Raw genomic sequence first — 17,750 nt, 5'->3', positions numbered from 1 at the left:
TCAAAAGGAAGTTTATTAGCATTGAAAGGGACAAGTTAGAGATGACAGAAAATGTGGCTGTCCAATCTCCAAAGCAAGACTTGTGCTCTCAGTCCTCACATTCTGGCTCCTGGACTGGGCTGCTGGGTGGCCCTTTGTCTGGAGGGGAGCTGTCACAGCCCCTGCCTGTCTCCACCTGCCGTCGGGCTCTTTCCTGTGCTCTGGGGATGTCATCTGGGACACACTGCTGTGTAAGGTCAAGACCCTTTCCTTCCCCTGCCACCCACCTGGCTCCTGCAGATGTCCCGCTGGTTGAGGCACCCTGTGCTGGCAACATTTTCCCTCCAGGTCAGAGCCCGGCCATCCTTCCTCCTGCGGCCCTGTGAACCCCCAGTCTCGGGAGGGACCTCCTTACTTGAGCGGGCCCTCCAGCGAGACCTCCACCTGCAGCTTCTCTGCAGCCTGCGCCTTCCCAGAGGCCTCCCGGCGCCGGGTTGGAGGGCTGGTAGGAGCTCTCGTCACTGGCTGGTCCCTGACAGCCCTGGCTGAGGCCCAGCAGGGCCTGGACCTGGTGGAGGAAGTTGGGGCTCGAGAAGCAGTAGAGCACGGGGTCCAGGACACTGTTGAGGTAAGTAATGGCCAGGGAGCCGTGGAAGAGCTGTGTGCAGAGGTCGAGGGCGTGGCAGGCATGCAGGCGGAAGGCCACCATGGAAGCCATGCCGAAGACGATGCTGGGCAAGAAGCAGACGGTGTAGACGGCCACCACCGTGGCCAGCATACGCACGGCCCTCTGCGGGCCCGCCTGCCCCCCCAGGCTGCGGCGCCGGATCGTGAGCCCAATGCTCACAATGGCAAAGAGGATGAGGGCCAGCGGCAGGAAGAATTCCAGCATGAACAGGGCCTGGTGCCAGTGGAGTGAGGCCGAGGACCTCGCGCTCAGCTGGTAACTGAGGCAGGAGCCGTCGGTATAGGCAGCCAGAAGCAGGTGCCCGTTGAGGAGCAGGATGCTGGCCCAGAGCCCCCCGGCCACCCTGGCGGCCGCCCACACGGAGGCCCGGCTCAGCACGTGGTGGGGCCGCACCACCTTCAGGTAGCGGTTGAGTGCAACAGCCGTGAGGAAGACCACACTGGCCGAGCGGTTGGTGGACAGCATGAAGAGGTTGAGCTTGCAGGCGGTGGCCCCAAAGCGCCAGTGCTCCTGCAGGAAGTAGTAGTCCACGCGAAGGGGCAGGTTGATGATCAGGAGAAAGTCGGCAATGACCAGGCTGACCAGGAAAACCGTGTTTGACGTCCAGGGCCGCGTGTGGAAGCAGAAGATGAAGAGCGCCAAGCTGTTCCCCACCAGGCCCAGGACGAACTCCATACCCAGGATCGGCGCTAGGAGGGCAGACACGGTGGGGGAGAAGGCTGGGAAGCAGGAAACCGTGGCCTCTCTGGTGGTCCCCAAGTCTGTGGTGAAGGCTGAAGAAGAGGAGGAGAGGAAGGGAGGGAGGGAGGTGGGGAGGGAGGCAGGGAGAGCAGAGGGAGGGAGAGAAAGGAGGGGAGAGGAAGAGCTCAGGTTATGAGATTCCATGAGAGAAGTTTCCAGCTTTCTACCCCTTTCTACCCCTTCGAGCTTTCTACCCCTGCAAGAGTGTTCAGGGCAGAGTGGAATGATGCTCACTACCAGCTAGTCACCATGATGACTCAATATCCTGGGGTTTTTATCAGCAGCCTTGCAGCCACTGAGAAACACCCAGCCAAAGGGGAACCCTGCAGCCCTCCCGCCCCTCTCCCTCCCCCCACACTGAGTGACCTGGCTGCGAGGTCTCTGAAGGGAGTGGGGGGAGTCTGGGCTGCCCCTGGCACAGGAGGAGAGCAGGGCTTGGCAGGGGTGAGACGGAGGCCCAGGGAGAACCTGAAGTGGGAGGAAGGCCCAGCTGGGGTGAGGAGGGGAAGAGTGTCCACAGCGCCGAGGGCTCAGACGTTTGCTTGCCCGAAGGCCGGAGCTGGTCCTGGCAACCCATAGCTCTCAGGGTCATGCAGGCCACCCTGTAAACCCCCTTGTACAGACTGGGTGGCTGCCTCCCTGCCCCCAGCAGCTCTGGAAGCAGGGAGTGTGGAGCTAACAGGACGTTGTCCCCGGAGAGGGAGGTGGGGATTCCAGCCAATACCTTAACCACGTGCTCATGGCCTTGTGGCATAAGCCTGTTTGTGCCCTGCCATCCCCAATTCCCGATGGTCCAAAGTCCATGTACCCCACGAAATACCTCCCACACGCAGAGAGCTCCCCTGCCAGTAGAAACTGGGCTCCTCCCCCAGACAGAACAATCCTCAGAGCCTTCAAGATACCCTGTCCACTGTCCGCCCCACTCCATCTGCACCCAGCATTCACCACAGACAGGGCAGTAGATTCCGGGCTGTCTTCAGGCAAGGTTTTCCTGCTCCTCTACTGCGTGGTGTTCTCAGGAGCCCCTGGGGCCTTGGACTCCTCCTGACGTGGGACAGTGCCGAGGGAGCCTGTGGCTCCGGGCTGCAGGACCTGACACCCGCCCTTGCCGGCTGGCTACGGTCAGCAGGGTGCGTGCGTGCCAACTCTGCCTAGGCCTCGGGGCTTCAGACACAGTGGCCATTGGCCTCTCTTTCTCAGAACCTCCAGGCCTCTCTCACCTCTGTCCTGGGCTCTCATCTGGCCAAGGCTGAGGGAGACAGGCCGTAAGAGGCTGTGACCCCAGGGTGCTGGGTGGTGAGACCACCAGCCTGAGCTTTGAATGCAGACAGGCCTTGTTTGGAAACAGCCGCTTGTTTGCCAAACCTCTCAGGGAACTCCCTAGCACGGGGCCAATGTTCAGAAAAACAGAAGATCTCATTTTTGTTATTTTCTCAGGTTAGGTCTGTCCTGGGCACTAGGGACAAGCTCGTCTTCTCCTGGCCGCCTGGCCCTGTGCAGGGGGGGGCCTCTGCGGGACATTCCCCGTGTTCTCTCCTGGGGGATCAGAGCAATACCCTGCTGTGGCCCACGTTTGGACTAGCCTCTGGCTTCACCTCCTGGACTGTGTGAGTTTGTGGGGGAGGCTGCCAGTGTTTCTTCTTGGCTGGTGGGAGAGGAAAGCCTTAGGGGTAGAGAGGTGGGCACAGGCCCTGGGGTGGAAACCCTTTCAGCAAAGCCAGGTTCCCATCTGCTTTCAAAACAGATGGTGGAGCGAATCAAAACAGTGGGCCGCAGTGGGGGAAGGCAGGGGTTAGAGTCCACGTTTTCCAGAGGAAGCTTTGACCCTAACCAGGGACCTGTTCCATCCAGACCCCACTTTGATTACCCCCACCTGCAACCCCTTCTGGACTTCTCACTGAAGTCCCAGGAAACCGGGCTCTGGTCTCCGCTGTAGGTTCTGGGTTTTGTCTCTACCCACGGCTGCTTCTAGGGTTCCCAGCACTCCTGGACTCCGCAGAGCACCCAGGAGCCTTCTGAGTCTTTGGACACGGCGCCTGTATGTAGCGGGGGGGGGGGGAGCGTTATTGTGATCTTCATCTGCTAACGGTGGTTAATTCTGAGTGGTGGATCTTGGCTTTTTAAGTATTTTTGTTTTCTATGATTAGTACACATCACTTGTTACTGGGGAGAAAAAACCCAACAGACGCTATTTTTTAAAAGTCATGTAAAAAGAGTAAGCGGGAAAGATTCAAGAGGCAGAGGGACGATATGAACCCTGTCCCCAGGACGAGCACAGGAGCGAGAATGGATGGGCCACACACACACAGTGAAGAGAGCCCCTTTACGAGTAGGGACGCCCACTAACAGACTGTCCACACATCTACGTGCACCTGGTGCCCCCAACACACCAGACACACACACACACACACACACACACACACACACACACACACACACACAGAGTCACAGGAGTACAGGGGGTCGGCCATCCATGACAGCCCGTGTGCATGCAGACATACAGGCGTTTGTCCACCAGGAAGCCTTTATTGAGGGCCCTCTGGGTAGCAGGCAGGTGCTGCCCTGGGCCTGTGGGGACAGAGGAATGGAGAGGTAGTCTGGCCTCCATCAAGGAGCAGACCGTGCAGGGCAGTGGACAGAGGGCTGTTAGAGGAGAAGGGGCACCACCATCCCCCCAAGAGCCTGGCATCTCGGCCGAGAGGACAGGAGGGTGGATGGCGATGTCAAGGGCCCAGTTCCGGGGACACAGAGTGGCTCAGCAGTGGTACATCCAGAAGCAGAGCCGGCAGGGGAGTTATGTGGGGGAGGGAGGCACTGTTTCGGGCTGCACCCAGAGGATCAGCCCAGGGGCTTCTTGCGGGCGGGGTCCTGGGTCACAGCCAGGGCCACAGAGCCCTGCCCTTGCTCCCAGGTGTACCTGTGGAGACACAGGTGGGCTGGGGTCAGACAGGTGGGCCCTGAGGATCCCAGGGGAAGGAGGGTGGTCCCACAGCTTGGCGGGGGGAAAGTCCTCCCGTGCACTCACGCGTTCCCGGCTGGCACCAGAAAGCTGTCATCCGGGGCCAGGCTCAGGTGCTGTTGCCCCACTGTCACCACAGAGGAGCCCTCCTGGGAAAGAGGAGCAGGAGAATGGGAATGGAGGCCGTTGGGCCTCAACACCTGTCCAGGGGTCCCTGAGTCTTCCTTGGCAAGGAGGCCCTGGGAGCCACTCCAGGCTCTGGGTGTCCAAGGCCCAGGAGCAACCTGGTCCCCATGGGCAGGAGGATGTGCCACCCTCTGTCAGGGGCCCCACTTGCCAACTGCCACAGCCACACATCCACGTTCTGTCTCGGGCCTTCGCTACTGCCTTGTCCATGGACGATCACCTGGCAGGAAGCGACATACATCTTTCTGGTGCTTCTGCCCCACACAGGAGATGGCCTTGAACCTGCCCCCCAGACGCTAGGCCTGCAGCACCAGGCACAGCCTTATCTTCATGTGTAGGGCCAAGACCAGGACTTGGAGGGGAAGGCTGCCAGGCCGCGAGCCTCCCTGCTGCCTCCCTGCTGAGCAGTGCTGCCCGCCGTCCAGGACCACGCCTGCCTGCCCTTCACACGCACATGTGCATCGGATGCCTCGGCCGCCCATGCCCACGACTGCTGACCCATATGAAGGCATGACTGCCAGGGGCACGCTTGGGATACACACACTCATGTGTGCACGTGTATCACACACACAGCTCCCCAAAGAGTGCCCACCTGCCTTCTTCCATGGGATTCTGGCCTGAGGAGGAGGAGGGAGATGGGAGGGGACGAGGCTTTTTGACCTGCATCAGCCCAGCAGCGACTGTGCAGGCCTCGCTCCTGCTGGCCCAGAGCGGGACTCAGTAGATATCTGTTGGCATAAACTGAAGCAGGTGGGAACAGGCGTGTGCACGTGGCAGAAGGCAGCACTGGGAGGCCAGCTCGATGCCGAATGCTATTGCCGTGTTGGGCTGGGAGGGGCTTTGTGGCGTGCCCCTGTTTTCACGGCCCTGTGTAAGCTCAGGTGTCTGCAGGCCAGAACTTTCAGGGCAGGTGTGTACCCAGGGAGCATCCCTCCACGAGGGTGTCTGATTCAAACTGCAACGTATGCGCCCATGGCAAACTGTAAAGGACAAGCAAGCCCAAGCCTTGTACCTTGTCCAGCCCAGGAGACCTGTCAGGACCTGGGCACTGCCTGCTACTCCTGCCATCCAGCCATGGTGCTTCCTGCCCCCACTCCCCTGCCCTGGCTCCTGCCAACTTCAGCTACTTGCAGTGCCAGGCTATTGCAAGCTTCCATGCCTTTACCCATGCTTTTCCCTTACCTGGAATGCTCTCTCAGCCTCCCTTTCTTCCTTTTGCAAACTCCTATATTTGCTTTAAAATGCAGCTTACACGTCACCTCCTCTAAGAAGTCTTCCCTGACTTCCCTCCCAGCCTGGGTTCCTCCTTCATTGTCCTATGGCTTCCTGAATCTTCTTTACCAAATAACATACCACCTGATTGTGGTAATTGTTGATTAACTTGTCTGTTTATCAGACCATACACTCTTTGAGGAAGTGACTCTTTTTCTCCTACCAAAGCCTGAAACATCATAGGCATTCAACAAATGCTGAATGAAAGAAGGCCAACTTTGTTTGGGTGGGTCTCTCTCCGTGCACCTCTCCACCCAACCCTCACCCCCAGGCACCTCTCCTCCTTCCGGGTCCCCAGGCTGAGACTGGCCAAAAGTTCAGGAATTCCTAGTAGAAGGATAACTCTAGACCCCCAGGAATCGGTCAGTGTATGGGGCAACCCCCTACTCTGAAGGCAAAGAAAGACTGCTTGAGACCACGTAGACTCCACTCCTCAGGGAGGAAACAGGAAGACCTCTGTTTGTGTCACAACCTCTGAAACTCTGTGTGTGTGTGTGTTTGTGTGTGTGTGTGTGTGCACGTGCACATGTGTGGGTGATTAGTTCCCATCTCCTAGGGCTGCTGGGTAGATGCCCTGGGTGGCCCAGGGCCTCATTACCTGTGTCTCATAGGTGTCCCCAAACAGGCTGAGGGGTGTGCCTGCCTGCAGCTGTCTGCGGTGGCCATCCAGCCAGGCCTCCAGGGACATGGGCTCCATGACAGATCGTGTGCTCAGGGGGAATGGCGGTTCCTGGAGCAGCTGGTCTGCGCCCACAGCATAGCTATGTCAGTGGCCTCTGGCCTGGCCCGCCCAGAGCCCCAGCAGGCCCAGGGCTCCCAGCTCCGAATCACCAGGATAGGCTCTGGATCCAGCTCGAGCACCAAGCAGCCACGTGGGGGACATTATTTGGTGCCATTGTCTCGTACCTTGAGTACTGGGCAGAGAACTCAAAAGGAGACTGGTACTCTGGACCAAGACCCATTCTACTCTGGGAAAGCAGAGAGGGAGGGAGAAAGGCGGTTCCCCGGGGGGCTCACCAGGGATGGGCTTTCCTGTTTTGTGCTGCTCAGAGCTGAAGAACCTGCAGGGAGAAATGCGGAGGAGTACGAGTGGCCAGCATTCCCGAATGAGCGGCCAGGGACACACAGGTACACACACTCATACACTCTTAGGTGCAGGAGCCCACACTCTCATGGGGCCCTACACAACTCGATGGAGGGCCACCCTCCCCTCCCAGCCCAGGCCCTCCCACCCTGGGAGGGGCAGACTTTCCCCCCAACATCCCAGGCACGCTGGCTCCAGTGTGGTGGGCACTGCTGGGTGGATCTGTCCTCCCCAGCCAGAGCAGGGGGCCTCAGAGAGCAAGGGGCAGGGACTGGGCTGGGGCTCACTCCTGGATGATGGGGGCCAACTGTGTGCCAAGGTCCTTGCAGTAGAACCACTTCTCAAACAGGACGTCCGTGGTGTCACCCATGTAGTACCTGCCAGAGCAAAGGACAGGTAACCCAGCTCCCCACCTGGGTAGCCTCTGGGCGGCTCTGCTTGTGGAAGTCTGGAGCCTGGCTAGCCCCACAGAGCTGGCCGCCACTTCACCCCGTTAGCGCAACCTAGTGTCCAACGCTCACTCACCCACCCCTGGCTCTCCCAGAAGCACTATGTGCCCCAAAGTCAGGGGGCTATTATCGACCTCATTAGCATTCCTGGTTCCCCAAACAACCATTTACAAAGTGGATAGAACTCTGAGGCTCGGAGAAGCTGGGTAACGTGGCAGAGATTACACAGCCTGTGAGTGGCAGGTGCTGGACGGACTCGAGACAGTCTTAGAAACACAGACAAAAAATCAGTAACAAGTGTCTTCATTTTCCCAGAGAGGAAGCTGAAGCTGACAGGGCCTGCACAAGGAAACTTACGGAACCAACATGCAGAAGATACCCCTCAGATGAGCTGTCCTGCTCCTTCAGGGGTCATGGATGCCTTTGAGAATTGGAGCAAAGGGCTGGGCCTCTTCTCCGGAGGAAAGTCCACGTGCGTGTACACACAGCCTCTCCGAGACTCTCGGAAGCCCACCCAAGCCCCAGCCCGGCTCAGTGAGCTCGGGCCTCAGGCCCCTGGTGTGTGCAGCTCTTTTGTTGACTGAATGTCTAATCCTCAGGCTCAGCTCCCAGGACCAGGCCTGCTTTGTCCTTTTCAGGTTCTCCCGAAAAAGAGAAGTGGTCCTGCTTATGGGACATGGTTTATAGACACACAGCTCATCCTAAGTTCTATCCCGGGATGGAGCTGGACACCAGAAAGCTTGCCTTCAGAGCGGCATTTTTAAAGTTGAGTCCCTGGCTTTTTTTTTTTTTTTTTAAGATTTTATTTTTCCATTTGAAAGAGAGTGAGAGGGGGAGGAGCAGAGGGAGAGGGAGAAGCAGAGGAAGAAGCAGACTCCCCACTTAGCAGGGAGCCCAATGCGGGGCTTGATCCCAGAACTCCGGGGTCGTGACCTGAACTGAAGGCAGACACTTAACCAACTGGGCCACGCAGGCACCAAATCCCTGGCTTTTATTAAAGGTCAAAAGCAGCCAGGGGCGCCTAGCTGGCTCAGTCAGTAGAGCCTGAAACTCTTGATCTCGGGGTTGTGAGTTTGAGCCCCATATTGGGTGTAGAGATTATTTAAAAATAGTCTTAAAAAAAAAAGTCAAAAGCAGCCAGATGAAATCTGTTATTGAGTTTGCTGTAAAAATGTTACTGAGGACGGGGTGCCTGGGTGGCTCAGCCACCCAGCTGAATCAATGGACTCTTGATTTTGGCTCAGGTCATGATCTCAGGGTCATGAGATTGAGCCCTGCATTTGACTCCGTGCTAGGCATGGAGTCTGTCTCTCTCCTTCTCCCTCTGCCTCTTCCCCCGCATGCACATGTGCAAGCTCTCTCTCTTTAAAATAAATAAACTAATAAATAAAAAAATAAGATTAAAAAAAGTGTTATTGGGCGCCTGGGTGGCTCAGTTAGTTAAGCGACTGCCTTCGGCTCAGGTCATGATCCTGGAGTCCCTGGATCGAGTCCCGCATCGGGCTTCCCGCTCAGCGGGGAGTCTGCTTCTCCCTCTGACCCTCCCCCCTCTCATGTGCTCTCTCTCTCTCATTCTCTCTGTCTCAAATGAATAAATAAAATCTTTAAAAAAAAAAAAGTGTTATTGAGGACACTGTCCACTGTCACTAAAAACTCCCTTCATAAAGCCCCATAGGAAAGATTTCTTTTGGAATTGAAGGCCAGACATCTGTTTCTACAACAGTAGGTTAGTATTATCATTGTGTTTTTGAAAAGCATTGAATAGTATAAGGAATGCTCAGGAGATTTTTAAGTGAAAAAAAGCAAAGTTCAACCCCATGCTTGCTAAGACTACAGTGCTGTGAGGTGTAGATATGCATAGAAAAGAGGCAAGATGGAAGGTTAACAGCTTTGTTAGATGGTAACATGACAGGGTTTTTTTGGTTTTCTCTTTATTATTGTTCATTTCATTTTATTGAGATGTCATTCGCATTCCATAAGATTTTCCCTCTCCCTGACATAGTTTTAACTTTATTTGCTTTCTTTTACTTTTCCTGACTTCAAGACTGAATGTGTATGACTTCGCTGATTTCAAAAAGGGGAAGCGTTAAAAAATAATCCATTGTAACAGGAGATGGGGGCAAAGTATCCTGATCTCAGGAACTTGTTGAGAAATTTTAATTTTATTAAAAAATACAAAAAATAGTTTAGCTTTTGGAAAAAACTGTGTCCCTCGGAGCCACAGGCTGCAGCAGATAATAAGTGGGTGACATATTGGAGCCCACTGGGAACTCAGCTCTGGAAAGAGTCGCCGCCCCCCACGTGGCACCGGTGTTTGTCCCGTCCTCGGTGCTGACTCACACTCCTATCTAGACCATCCTGACCCTCACTTCCTATTTCTCTACAATGCCAGCTTGGCTGCCTTCTAGCAAACTCAACTTCCCTGTGCCCAGTCTTCTTATCTGTAAAGTCCACACTTGCGGTGGCTTGCCCCCTGTCTCTGCCCCGGATGTCCGGACAAGGCCCATTTACCTGAGCCCATCTAGCTCCGTTTTCAGCCGCCTCCGTTCAATGACCAGTCCCATGGTGTTGGCAAACCTCTGTGGAGAGTGGGGTACCCCAGCGGGCAGGAGGAATATCTGCAGTGGTGGAGACAAGGTGCTAGCAAGCCTGCAATCCCTTCCAGGGACCTGGGTGCCCGCAGTGTCCTGGCCTCCCCAGCTGGCCCACAGGGTCCGGCAGCCCCCGCTCTGCTAGCCTCTAGCCCGGAAGCGGAGGAAATGTCAGGCCTTGCTGAGGATGGGCAGCTCACAGGAGGAAGTGCCCAAGGGCCAGGAAGGGAGGCAGGACAAGCCAGGGAGGACACACTCCAACCAAAGCCAGCACGAGTGGACCATGGGTTCCTGCACTTTGGTCCTTCACCTTCCCATGCCCTGGGTCCCTGACTCACCTCTCCCTGCCGAATGGTCACGGCCCGGTGTTTCCCTCGCTCCAGGACTTGGAGAACCATGTCGCCCTCTAGCTGGTAAAACACCTGTGGGACAGGAGGGCAGACAGGCTCAGCCCCTGCCCCCTCCCTCTTCTAGGTCCTTGGCCTGAGTTCTGACACGGACACCTGAGAAATTTCCTGAAGGCCTGTATAAGCAGTTCTGTCACTCCTGCTCTGAGGCCCCAGTCTCCTCTGACACATGCTACAGACCGGAGTGCTGGGGCCACAAGACGAACTGTACCAGCTCAGGCGGATGTTAAACCGAGTCTGGCCTGCAAGGCCTTACAGGGGTGGGGGCGGTCCAGAGAGCCAGTGTGTACGAAGCCTCTTCTCTGCCCCCAGCTCTGTGCACATGCACACTCTATACACATTGACTCCTTCCCGCAGGCACGGGCCAGTGTCCCCATGTGCTGCATAGAAACAGGCTCAGAGAGGTGGCATGATGTTACCTGCCTGAGATCCCACGGTAGTAAGAAGAAGAGCCTTCAGCCCAAGGCTGGCTGACTCCCAGCCCAGGTCCCCTCGCATCTGTACACCCCAAGAGAAGGAGTCGGGTAAAGGGAGTATTGTGTGGTGGGTGGTGGAGCTGGGGAACCCGAGGGCTGTTGCAGAAGCCCGAGCTCAGCGAGGATGACAATTTGGCTCAGTGATGCCTTTTCTCTCACCAGGGAGGAAGTGGACAACTCCTATGCACAGCCTGGGGAAGGACGGGCAGGCACAGAGAGGATGCTGACCCTCAGCCCTGTGGCCTCCCAGGGCCTGTGGCTGGTACTCTCCCTGGCCCCAGGACGAGAACAAGCTGGCACACACCCACTTCTAGCCAAATTCCTCCCAGCCACCTGAGTGTCCTTTCTGAGAGGGGCCGCCTACTCAGGTCAGCCCTCTCATCCGTCAGCCACTCAGCTGAGTCACGGCTTGGCCTGGACCCCTCAGTGGACACCCATCCACACTACCAGAGCAGCTTGGGGAGGCCCAAAAGTGGGGTGTGGGGCAGAGGCAGTCGGGGCCAAGGGAAGGCAAGAGGGAGTGAGAGAGGAAAGGTCGGTACTGACACCAGGGTAACAGAGTGGAAACCTTGGGAAGGCAAGTGGAGGGGCCTAAGGCTGACTGAGGCAAGCAGAGAGACACACAACCCGTCTAGTCTCCCACACGGCGCGGTGGCCACTCCCAATCCAACCCTGTCTCCCTGTCTTCTCTCGGCAGCTTTGGATATTCCTGCTGATTTTTGCCACAGAGGAAAGCGGCCTCCCGTGAGGTGTGGTGAGAAGTGGGTGGCCGGGAGAGCTAAGGGGTTAGCTGGCCTGCTCTGTGAGGCTTTTCCTTGCTGGTCCAGGGTCCTCACTCCCCTGCCCGCCCCACCCACTCGGTGCTCTGTAAATATTTGTCGAGTGAGTGATTCCCCTGTGCTCCCTCCAGGCCCTGGCTGTGGCTGGGAGGCCAGGGGTGGGGGTGGAGGCTGGTGACCAAGCTGGACTCTGGACCTTGAACCCCTGCGTCAGGACCCCGCACGATGATGGTTCTTGGTTCCCTCTACTGTTCTTTTGTCACCAGAGACCCTGAAAGCTGGAAACCCACCCATGTCCCTCCTTCAGGGGGCCCATCTTTTTCTTTTGAATTCTACTTTTGTTTATTTATCTTGGGGTAGGTAGGTAGTACAGAAACACAGTTCAAAATTCAAGGTACAAAAGGGGATTCGGTACAAATTCCCCCCCCACCCTCCCCCTCCGTTAAACAGCCCCCAGGAACTCATATGTCTTGGGCCCTCCAGATGAGGGGACCTCCCATCTCCAACCCTTTCCAGAGAACTCAGCTCCCGGGACCAGAGTGGAGCACTCAGGTCCCTGTCGGCATCTGGGTCTCATTTGGGAGGCCAGTCTCCCATATTCAGATTCGAGGGGGAGGGGACCAGGGCATCGCACCTGGCACATGGATGGCCAGGGGGTGACGCCCAGTGGCCTGAGCCGCCTTCTCACACCCACAGAGCCTGGGCTCTTTCCTGGGGCTCCCGCAGCAGAGCTGGAGGATGGGGCTATCACTGTGTGCCCACAACTTGCAGGCAGCTGCTCTGCCCTGGGATTTCAGTAGCGCCCCCTTCATCCATCAGCCAGCTGACCGCCCCCCCACACCTCCTGTCCACTGGCTCTGGCTCTTGCTTGGGAATTGTCCCCCTCCTCCAGGGCTATTAAAGAAGGGGGCAGTAGCAGGCTTACCTCCTCACCCTCCTCGATGTGGTAGTCTTTCCTGACGTTGGGGCCCCCGACGAACATGACTTTGAGCTGCTCCTGGTGCCTGCAATGGACGAGGGGGAGGAGGTCCTGAACCAGCTTGTGGGACAGGACAGGAGGGGTGCAGGGGCCCGTGGGGGGCCTGGAAGGAGCCTGGGTACACCTGAGAGAGGTGACAAGGCTGTTTCTATAACACTGTCCCTGTAGTCTCTGACATTTGTCCCCCTCCCTTCTCATCTCAGTATGGCTGTGCTCCTGCAAGTGTGTGTGTGTGTGTGTGTGTGTGTGTGTGTGTGTGTGTGTGTGCGCGCGCGCGTGCCTGAGACTATATGTGTACCTGCGTCTTTCTGTATCTGTGTCTCAGGGGATTTGTGTGTGTGTCCCCGACATCCTCTGACCTAGTAATGGGGAGCATGGTGGTGGCAGATCTACCGCTTCATCAACCAGGATCCCGGGCCTTGTTCAAGATCTCTAGTTACAGGAGAGCAAACTGCAGGCTTTTGGGCTAGAGGCAGCGGAGGAGTAAGATGACCTTTATCTGGGCTAGAGGCAGCGGAGGAGTAAGATGACCTTTATCTAACCACCTCTCCCAAGCTGTCTGACCGTGAGACTCTCTGCTCCTCGCAAACTGCGGGCTTGAAGCTGTGAGACACTTGGGGAAGGAAGTGGAGGGGAAAGCTGGATGCAGAGCCCCTGAGGCTGGAAGCACTGGGGGTCCTGGTGGTGTGGGAGTGGGAGTGGTCTTGGGGAGCAATGGTGAGAAGGCGGAAGGAGGTCACCCCAGGCTTCAAGAGCTCAGCCAAGGAGTTTGGTCTTGGCCTGAAGGGTGCCAGGGAGCCTAGGAAAGTTTTGTTTTTGTTTTTTTAAGTTTTATTTAAGTAATCTCCGCGCCCAATGTGGGGCTCGAACTCAAGACCCTGAGATCAAGAGTTACATGCTCTTCCAACTAAGCCAGTCAGGCGCCTCAAAGTTTGTTTGTTTGTTTGTTTGTTTTTAAAGATTTTATTCATTTATTTGACAGAGAAAGAGACAGTGAGAGAGGGAACACAAGCAGGGGGTACTGGGAGAGGGAGAAGCAGGCTTCCCGTCGAGCAACATATGGCCTTTTGTGTCTGGCTTCTTTCACTTAACATTATGTTTTGTTTTGTTTTGTTTTGTTTTTAAGATTTTATTTATTTGAGAGAGAGAATGAGCAGTGGGGAGGTGCAGAAGGAGAGGAGGAAGAAGCAGGCTCCCCGCTGAGCAGGGAGCCCGATGCGGGGCTCGATGCCAGGACCCTGGGATCATGACCTGAGCTGAAGGCAGACGCTTAACTAAGACTGAGCCACCCAGGAGCCCCAGTTTTTTTTTTAAATCTCAGTATGGCTGTGCTCCTCCATTTTTTTTTTAAATCAGTTTTTTTTTTTAAATCAACTTTACTGGGATCTAATTTAGATACCTATGGAACGAGCCCACTCAAGAACTATTTCCACCCATCAGCCAGATCATACCCCTCCTCTGCCTCACCCCTCCCCACCGCAGTGTCATATGGCCCCCTCACCCCCAAATTCATATGTTGAAGTCCTACCCCCAGACCTAGGAATGTGACCCAATTTGGAAATAGGGTCATTGCAGATGTAACTGGTTAAGCCACAGTGAGGTCACACTAGAGTAGGCTGAGCCCCTAATCCTTATTAAATAAAGGGGAAATTTAGGGGTGCCTGGGTGGCCCAGTCAGTAAGCGTCTGCCTTCGGCTCAGGTCATGATCCTGGGGTCCTGGGATCGAGCCCCGCATTGGGCTCCCTGCTCAAAAGAGAGTCTGCTTCTCCCCGCCACCCCCCACCACTTATGTTCTCTCTCTCACTCTCTGTCAAATAATAAATAAAATCTTTTTTTAAAAAAAGGAGGGGGGAATTTAGACACAGACACACGGATGGGGAGAGTGCCCTGTGATGATGAGGACAGAGATCACGGCGAGGCAGCAGCAGCCGAGGAAGGCCAAGGTCACCACCAAGCCACCAGGAGCTAGGAGAGGCCTGGGGCAGACTCTCCCTGACAGCCCCAGCCAACACAGGGTGGGGGGGCCACAGCTCTGTCCCACCCTGTGGCCCATTATGCCGGCCTGCCTCTACCCCTTGTCTGTTTGTACGTATTGGTCGCTTCCTCTCACCCGAATGTCAGCGCCCCAAGGAAGTGACCGTCCGTTTGTTGTCGGTTGCATCTGCCGTGCCCAGAACAATGCCTGGCATATACTGAGTGCTCAGTGAACACCTGCCGAACGAATAAAGGCAGGGCCTGCACTTTGTGATGGTGATACTGGGGCGGAGCCGGAGGCCTGGGTGGGGGGTGCCTGGAGGCAGGGGCAGCCTGCACCACTCAGGCTGGAGGCGACAAGGGTGGCCCCAGAGCCGTGGCCAGAGGGCTGGAGAGGAGCAGAGAGATGCGAGACACTGTTGGGGCACCCTGGGGGGTGCACAGGGATGAAGTGGAGGAAAGGGGTGAGGGCCACAACAGTGGTAGAAGACACGAGGCTCTGGAGTGGGGGTGGGGGCGGTTGGCTGTGAGCCGGTGGTGGCGCTACACCGTGACCAAGAGTGTGGACTTGGGAGTCAAGCTCTTCCGTGGGCTGGAGTCTGGACCGGGGCCCATACTAGCTGTGGGACACTGGGAGAGTCACTCATTAGAATCCCACCTCAAGCAGCTAGTGTGAGGACTAGGTGAGGGGGTGTAACAACACTGGGCACGGCCTCTGGCTTGTCAAGGTGTGCCAATGCAGCTGTGTGGTTTGGGGTGCCAGGCCGTTGGGGGTGTTCTGCAGACCTGGCAATGTGAGCCAGGAGCTGGGGAGCACACCAGGCCCGGCCATGGGGCCCAGGGCAGGGGAGGGAGGTGAAGGGGCCACAGGGGAGGGCCCAGGTCTGCTGGAGAAAGACCGCTGCGGACCACCACCGGCCCTGCTGGGTGCTGTGGGCAGAGGTGGCCAGGGACGGCCTGGTGGGAGTGTGTATGCCTGCAAGGAGGACCCTGGGGAGAGCATGAAATCAAGATCCTCCTACAGGAGCTGATCCTTCCCTTGACCCTCTGGCTGCAGGTTCTACTGCAGTTCTGGGGCATCAGAAAAACCACCCTCCCCAGATTTCTGTCACTGGGGGGTTGGAGAGCTATTTCTAAGCCCTGGGGACAGGGCGGTGACCTGCCATCTGCATCTCTCCTAGTCTCAGTCACCCAGCCATCTTCAGAAGTCAAGGTCACAATCTCCAGGGCAGTCATCAGGAAGAGGAACAGATGAGGGTGGGGGAACCCGGAACAGCCTGCCCTCCCCCTCCCCCTCCCCCGCCCAAGGCACAAGAGGGTGGCAGCCCCTTTCTGCAGGCTCCTGGGTCAAGGAGCTGGGGGCTGGAGGGTGAGGGATGAGGGGTGCGGACCGGGGAGGGGAGGTGGGGGCAGAGGGCAGGAGGAGGGCGGCGTGCCTGGGACTCACAGGAGCTTGTTGCAGACCGGGGGCAGGAAGGAGGCTCGGTTCTCTTCCAACCAAGTCTTCACCTTCACGGGACGCGCCATGGCAGCCCAGGAGCCCACTCTGGAGCCAGGTGCCCCGGCGGGTGTCCGAGGGGTGCGGATCCGCCCAGCCACCCATTGGCCGCCTAGCGAATCGGCGACCGGGGGGCCAAAGGGCGGGGCAATGCCCCCCGCACCGCCCCCACGACGGTAGCCCTTGCCAGACTTTGGTCCCGGGCCGCCCGTCCCCCGCGCCGCCCCGGGCTGTCCCTGCCCAGCCCCGCGGTCTCCGCTGAGGAAGCGGGCGCCGGGTGGGGGGGGCCCCTGCTTTCCGCCGGGTTCGGGCTCAGCCCCCCTCACGTGCCGGGGCTCCCCGAGAGCGTGCGCGGTCCCCTGTCCCCAAACTTTGCGCCTGGACCCCGCGGAGGCCCCCGGAAGACAGACTGCGATGGGAGGAAGGCGGGTTTGGAAATCCGAGCACGTGAGTACGGAGGTGCTGGCCCTGGACGGAAGCCTCGGTTTCTCATCTGAGAAATGGGAATGCCTACACAGCCATCCCAGGGTTGCACAGCCGCCACCATAGGCCCCCGATGGCTGTCAGTCCCCATCCGCGGACGAGGACAGCGGTCAGGCCGGAGTCCCCAGGTTTAGCGAGTACCGCTCGCCTGGCTCGGCCTCAGGTTGGGTGAGGACGGCGAGCGGGGAGGGGACCGGGCACGCCACGGGCCCTGGCCCTCGCCTACATTTGCCCGCGGCAGACAGAGCACCGACGAAGCGCCCGGCACTGTCTGAGCTCCTGACGTGTCTTAGGGACATACTCAAGTCACACGATACTTTCGTGAGAGTTTTACCGACGAAGAACCGGGCACTCGGAGTCCCAGCCCTCGGGAATCTCGGGGTTCCGGGGTGGGGTGGGCGGACAAACCTGTGCCCAGGCTTCCAGCCCGGTTACCCTGGGGGCGGCGGGGGTGGGGTGGGGTGGGGGGCGACTGTGAAATCGGAGAACCGGGTGGGGACGAGGAGGAGGGCAAGACAACCCGACCCCTGTTTTCTTCTCTTCCTTCCGGACTCATTATTTTTAGGAAAAATGTGCGTGTGTTGGAGGCTGGGGTGGGGAGAAGGAAAACAGCTCAGGCTCTGACGCGGGAATCCAGACTGTACAGAGTTTAAGAAATTCAGCTCCTCCAGCTCCTGCCCTCCCAGTCCCCCCCCCCCGCCCCTTCCCTGCAGCCTGGGGTGGGCTGGTTTTCTCAGCACCTTCCCACACACAGACCCGCCCCCCTCAGCCCTGCGCAAATCAGAACCCAGTCAGAGAGGCGAGAAGATTGCCACCCACCTCTGCTGGGAGGACCCTCCTGTTTCCTCTCCATCCCCATCTCTAACCCTCCTTTCGCCAGCCCTTCGTTTTCTTTTTAGTTATTACTTAGAACTTTTTTGCTGAGCATTTCTTTCTGGAATATTGCTTGGCACCCAAAGAACTCAAACCCTATTCTTTGTCTCTGTAAGTAATCCAGAGGAGAGGTAAACAGCGACTGGTGAAGCAACAAGGATCCCTGATAGGTTAGGTTTGTTTTGGGTGTTTGTTACCTGGATGGATGGGTAGGTGGGCGGATAAAGGCATGAATGAATTCACAGAACACATGTTCTGTTACATAGTACAAAGGAAAGGACAGTTACCCTGTATTTTATTTTATTTTACAGGGGGAGTGGGAGAGGGAGAA

At 57.3% G+C, this 17,750-nt stretch overlaps 2 protein-coding genes and 1 long non-coding RNA gene across 5 annotated transcripts in view; 1 reads left to right on the top strand and 2 right to left on the bottom strand.

The window, feature by feature from the left end:
• On the bottom strand, nucleotides 1-1,888 carry OXER1 (oxoeicosanoid receptor 1). Its single transcript, XM_027623246.2, is given in 2 exon segments — nucleotides 1-474; nucleotides 476-1,888. Coding segments are annotated over 2 exon segments (1,161 nt in total). The 5' UTR covers nucleotides 1,553-1,888; the 3' UTR covers nucleotides 1-390.
• Nucleotides 1,889-3,895: 2,007 nt separating this feature from the next.
• HAAO (3-hydroxyanthranilate 3,4-dioxygenase) lies at nucleotides 3,896-16,437 on the bottom strand. Of its 2 annotated transcripts, XM_027623244.2 has the most exons (10): nucleotides 16,013-16,437; nucleotides 12,537-12,615; nucleotides 10,288-10,371; nucleotides 9,870-9,976; nucleotides 7,197-7,286; nucleotides 6,843-6,886; nucleotides 6,424-6,569; nucleotides 4,705-4,773; nucleotides 4,434-4,516; nucleotides 3,896-4,325 (listed from the first exon to the last, which is right to left on the bottom strand). In XM_027623244.2, the coding sequence occupies exons 1-10, from the start codon at nucleotides 16,090-16,092 to the stop codon at nucleotides 4,247-4,249; spliced, it is 861 nt and encodes a 286-aa protein (XP_027479045.2). In that variant the 5' UTR covers nucleotides 16,093-16,437; the 3' UTR covers nucleotides 3,896-4,246. The 2 variants fall into 2 exon arrangements, with proteins under 2 accessions (XP_027479045.2, XP_027479046.2); XM_027623245.2 differs by lacking the exon at nucleotides 7,197-7,286 and having other exon boundaries at nucleotides 3,925-4,325.
• Nucleotides 16,386-17,750, top strand: part of LOC113938106 — a 40,079-nt gene continuing 38,714 nt past the window's right edge. For both annotated transcript variants that reach the window (XR_003524826.1, XR_003524825.1), the window contains exon 1: nucleotides 16,386-16,510. This is a non-coding gene — a long non-coding RNA (uncharacterized LOC113938106). The remainder of the gene's footprint in view (nucleotides 16,511-17,750) is intronic.

This window comes from Zalophus californianus, chromosome 8, assembly GCF_009762305.2.
Source record: "Zalophus californianus isolate mZalCal1 chromosome 8, mZalCal1.pri.v2, whole genome shotgun sequence".
In the NCBI taxonomy this organism is placed as follows: domain Eukaryota; kingdom Metazoa; phylum Chordata; class Mammalia; order Carnivora; family Otariidae; genus Zalophus; species Zalophus californianus.
This window is presented reverse-complemented; position numbering and strand designations above follow the sequence as displayed.

Excerpts from the sequence above, each read along its gene's own strand:
- HAAO (XM_027623244.2), bottom strand. The coding sequence starts at position 16,092 with ATGGCGCGTCCCGTGAAGGTGAAGACTTGGTTGGAAGAGAACCGAGCC. Across the intron at positions 12,616-16,012 it reads CCGGTCTGCAACAAGCTCCT|GCACCAGGAGCAGCTCAAAG; the intron begins GTGAGTCCCAGG and ends CGTCCATTGCAG. Across the intron at positions 6,570-6,842 it reads AACAGGAAAGCCCATCCCTG|ACCAGCTGCTCCAGGAACCG; the intron begins GTGAGCCCCCCG and ends CTGTGGGCGCAG.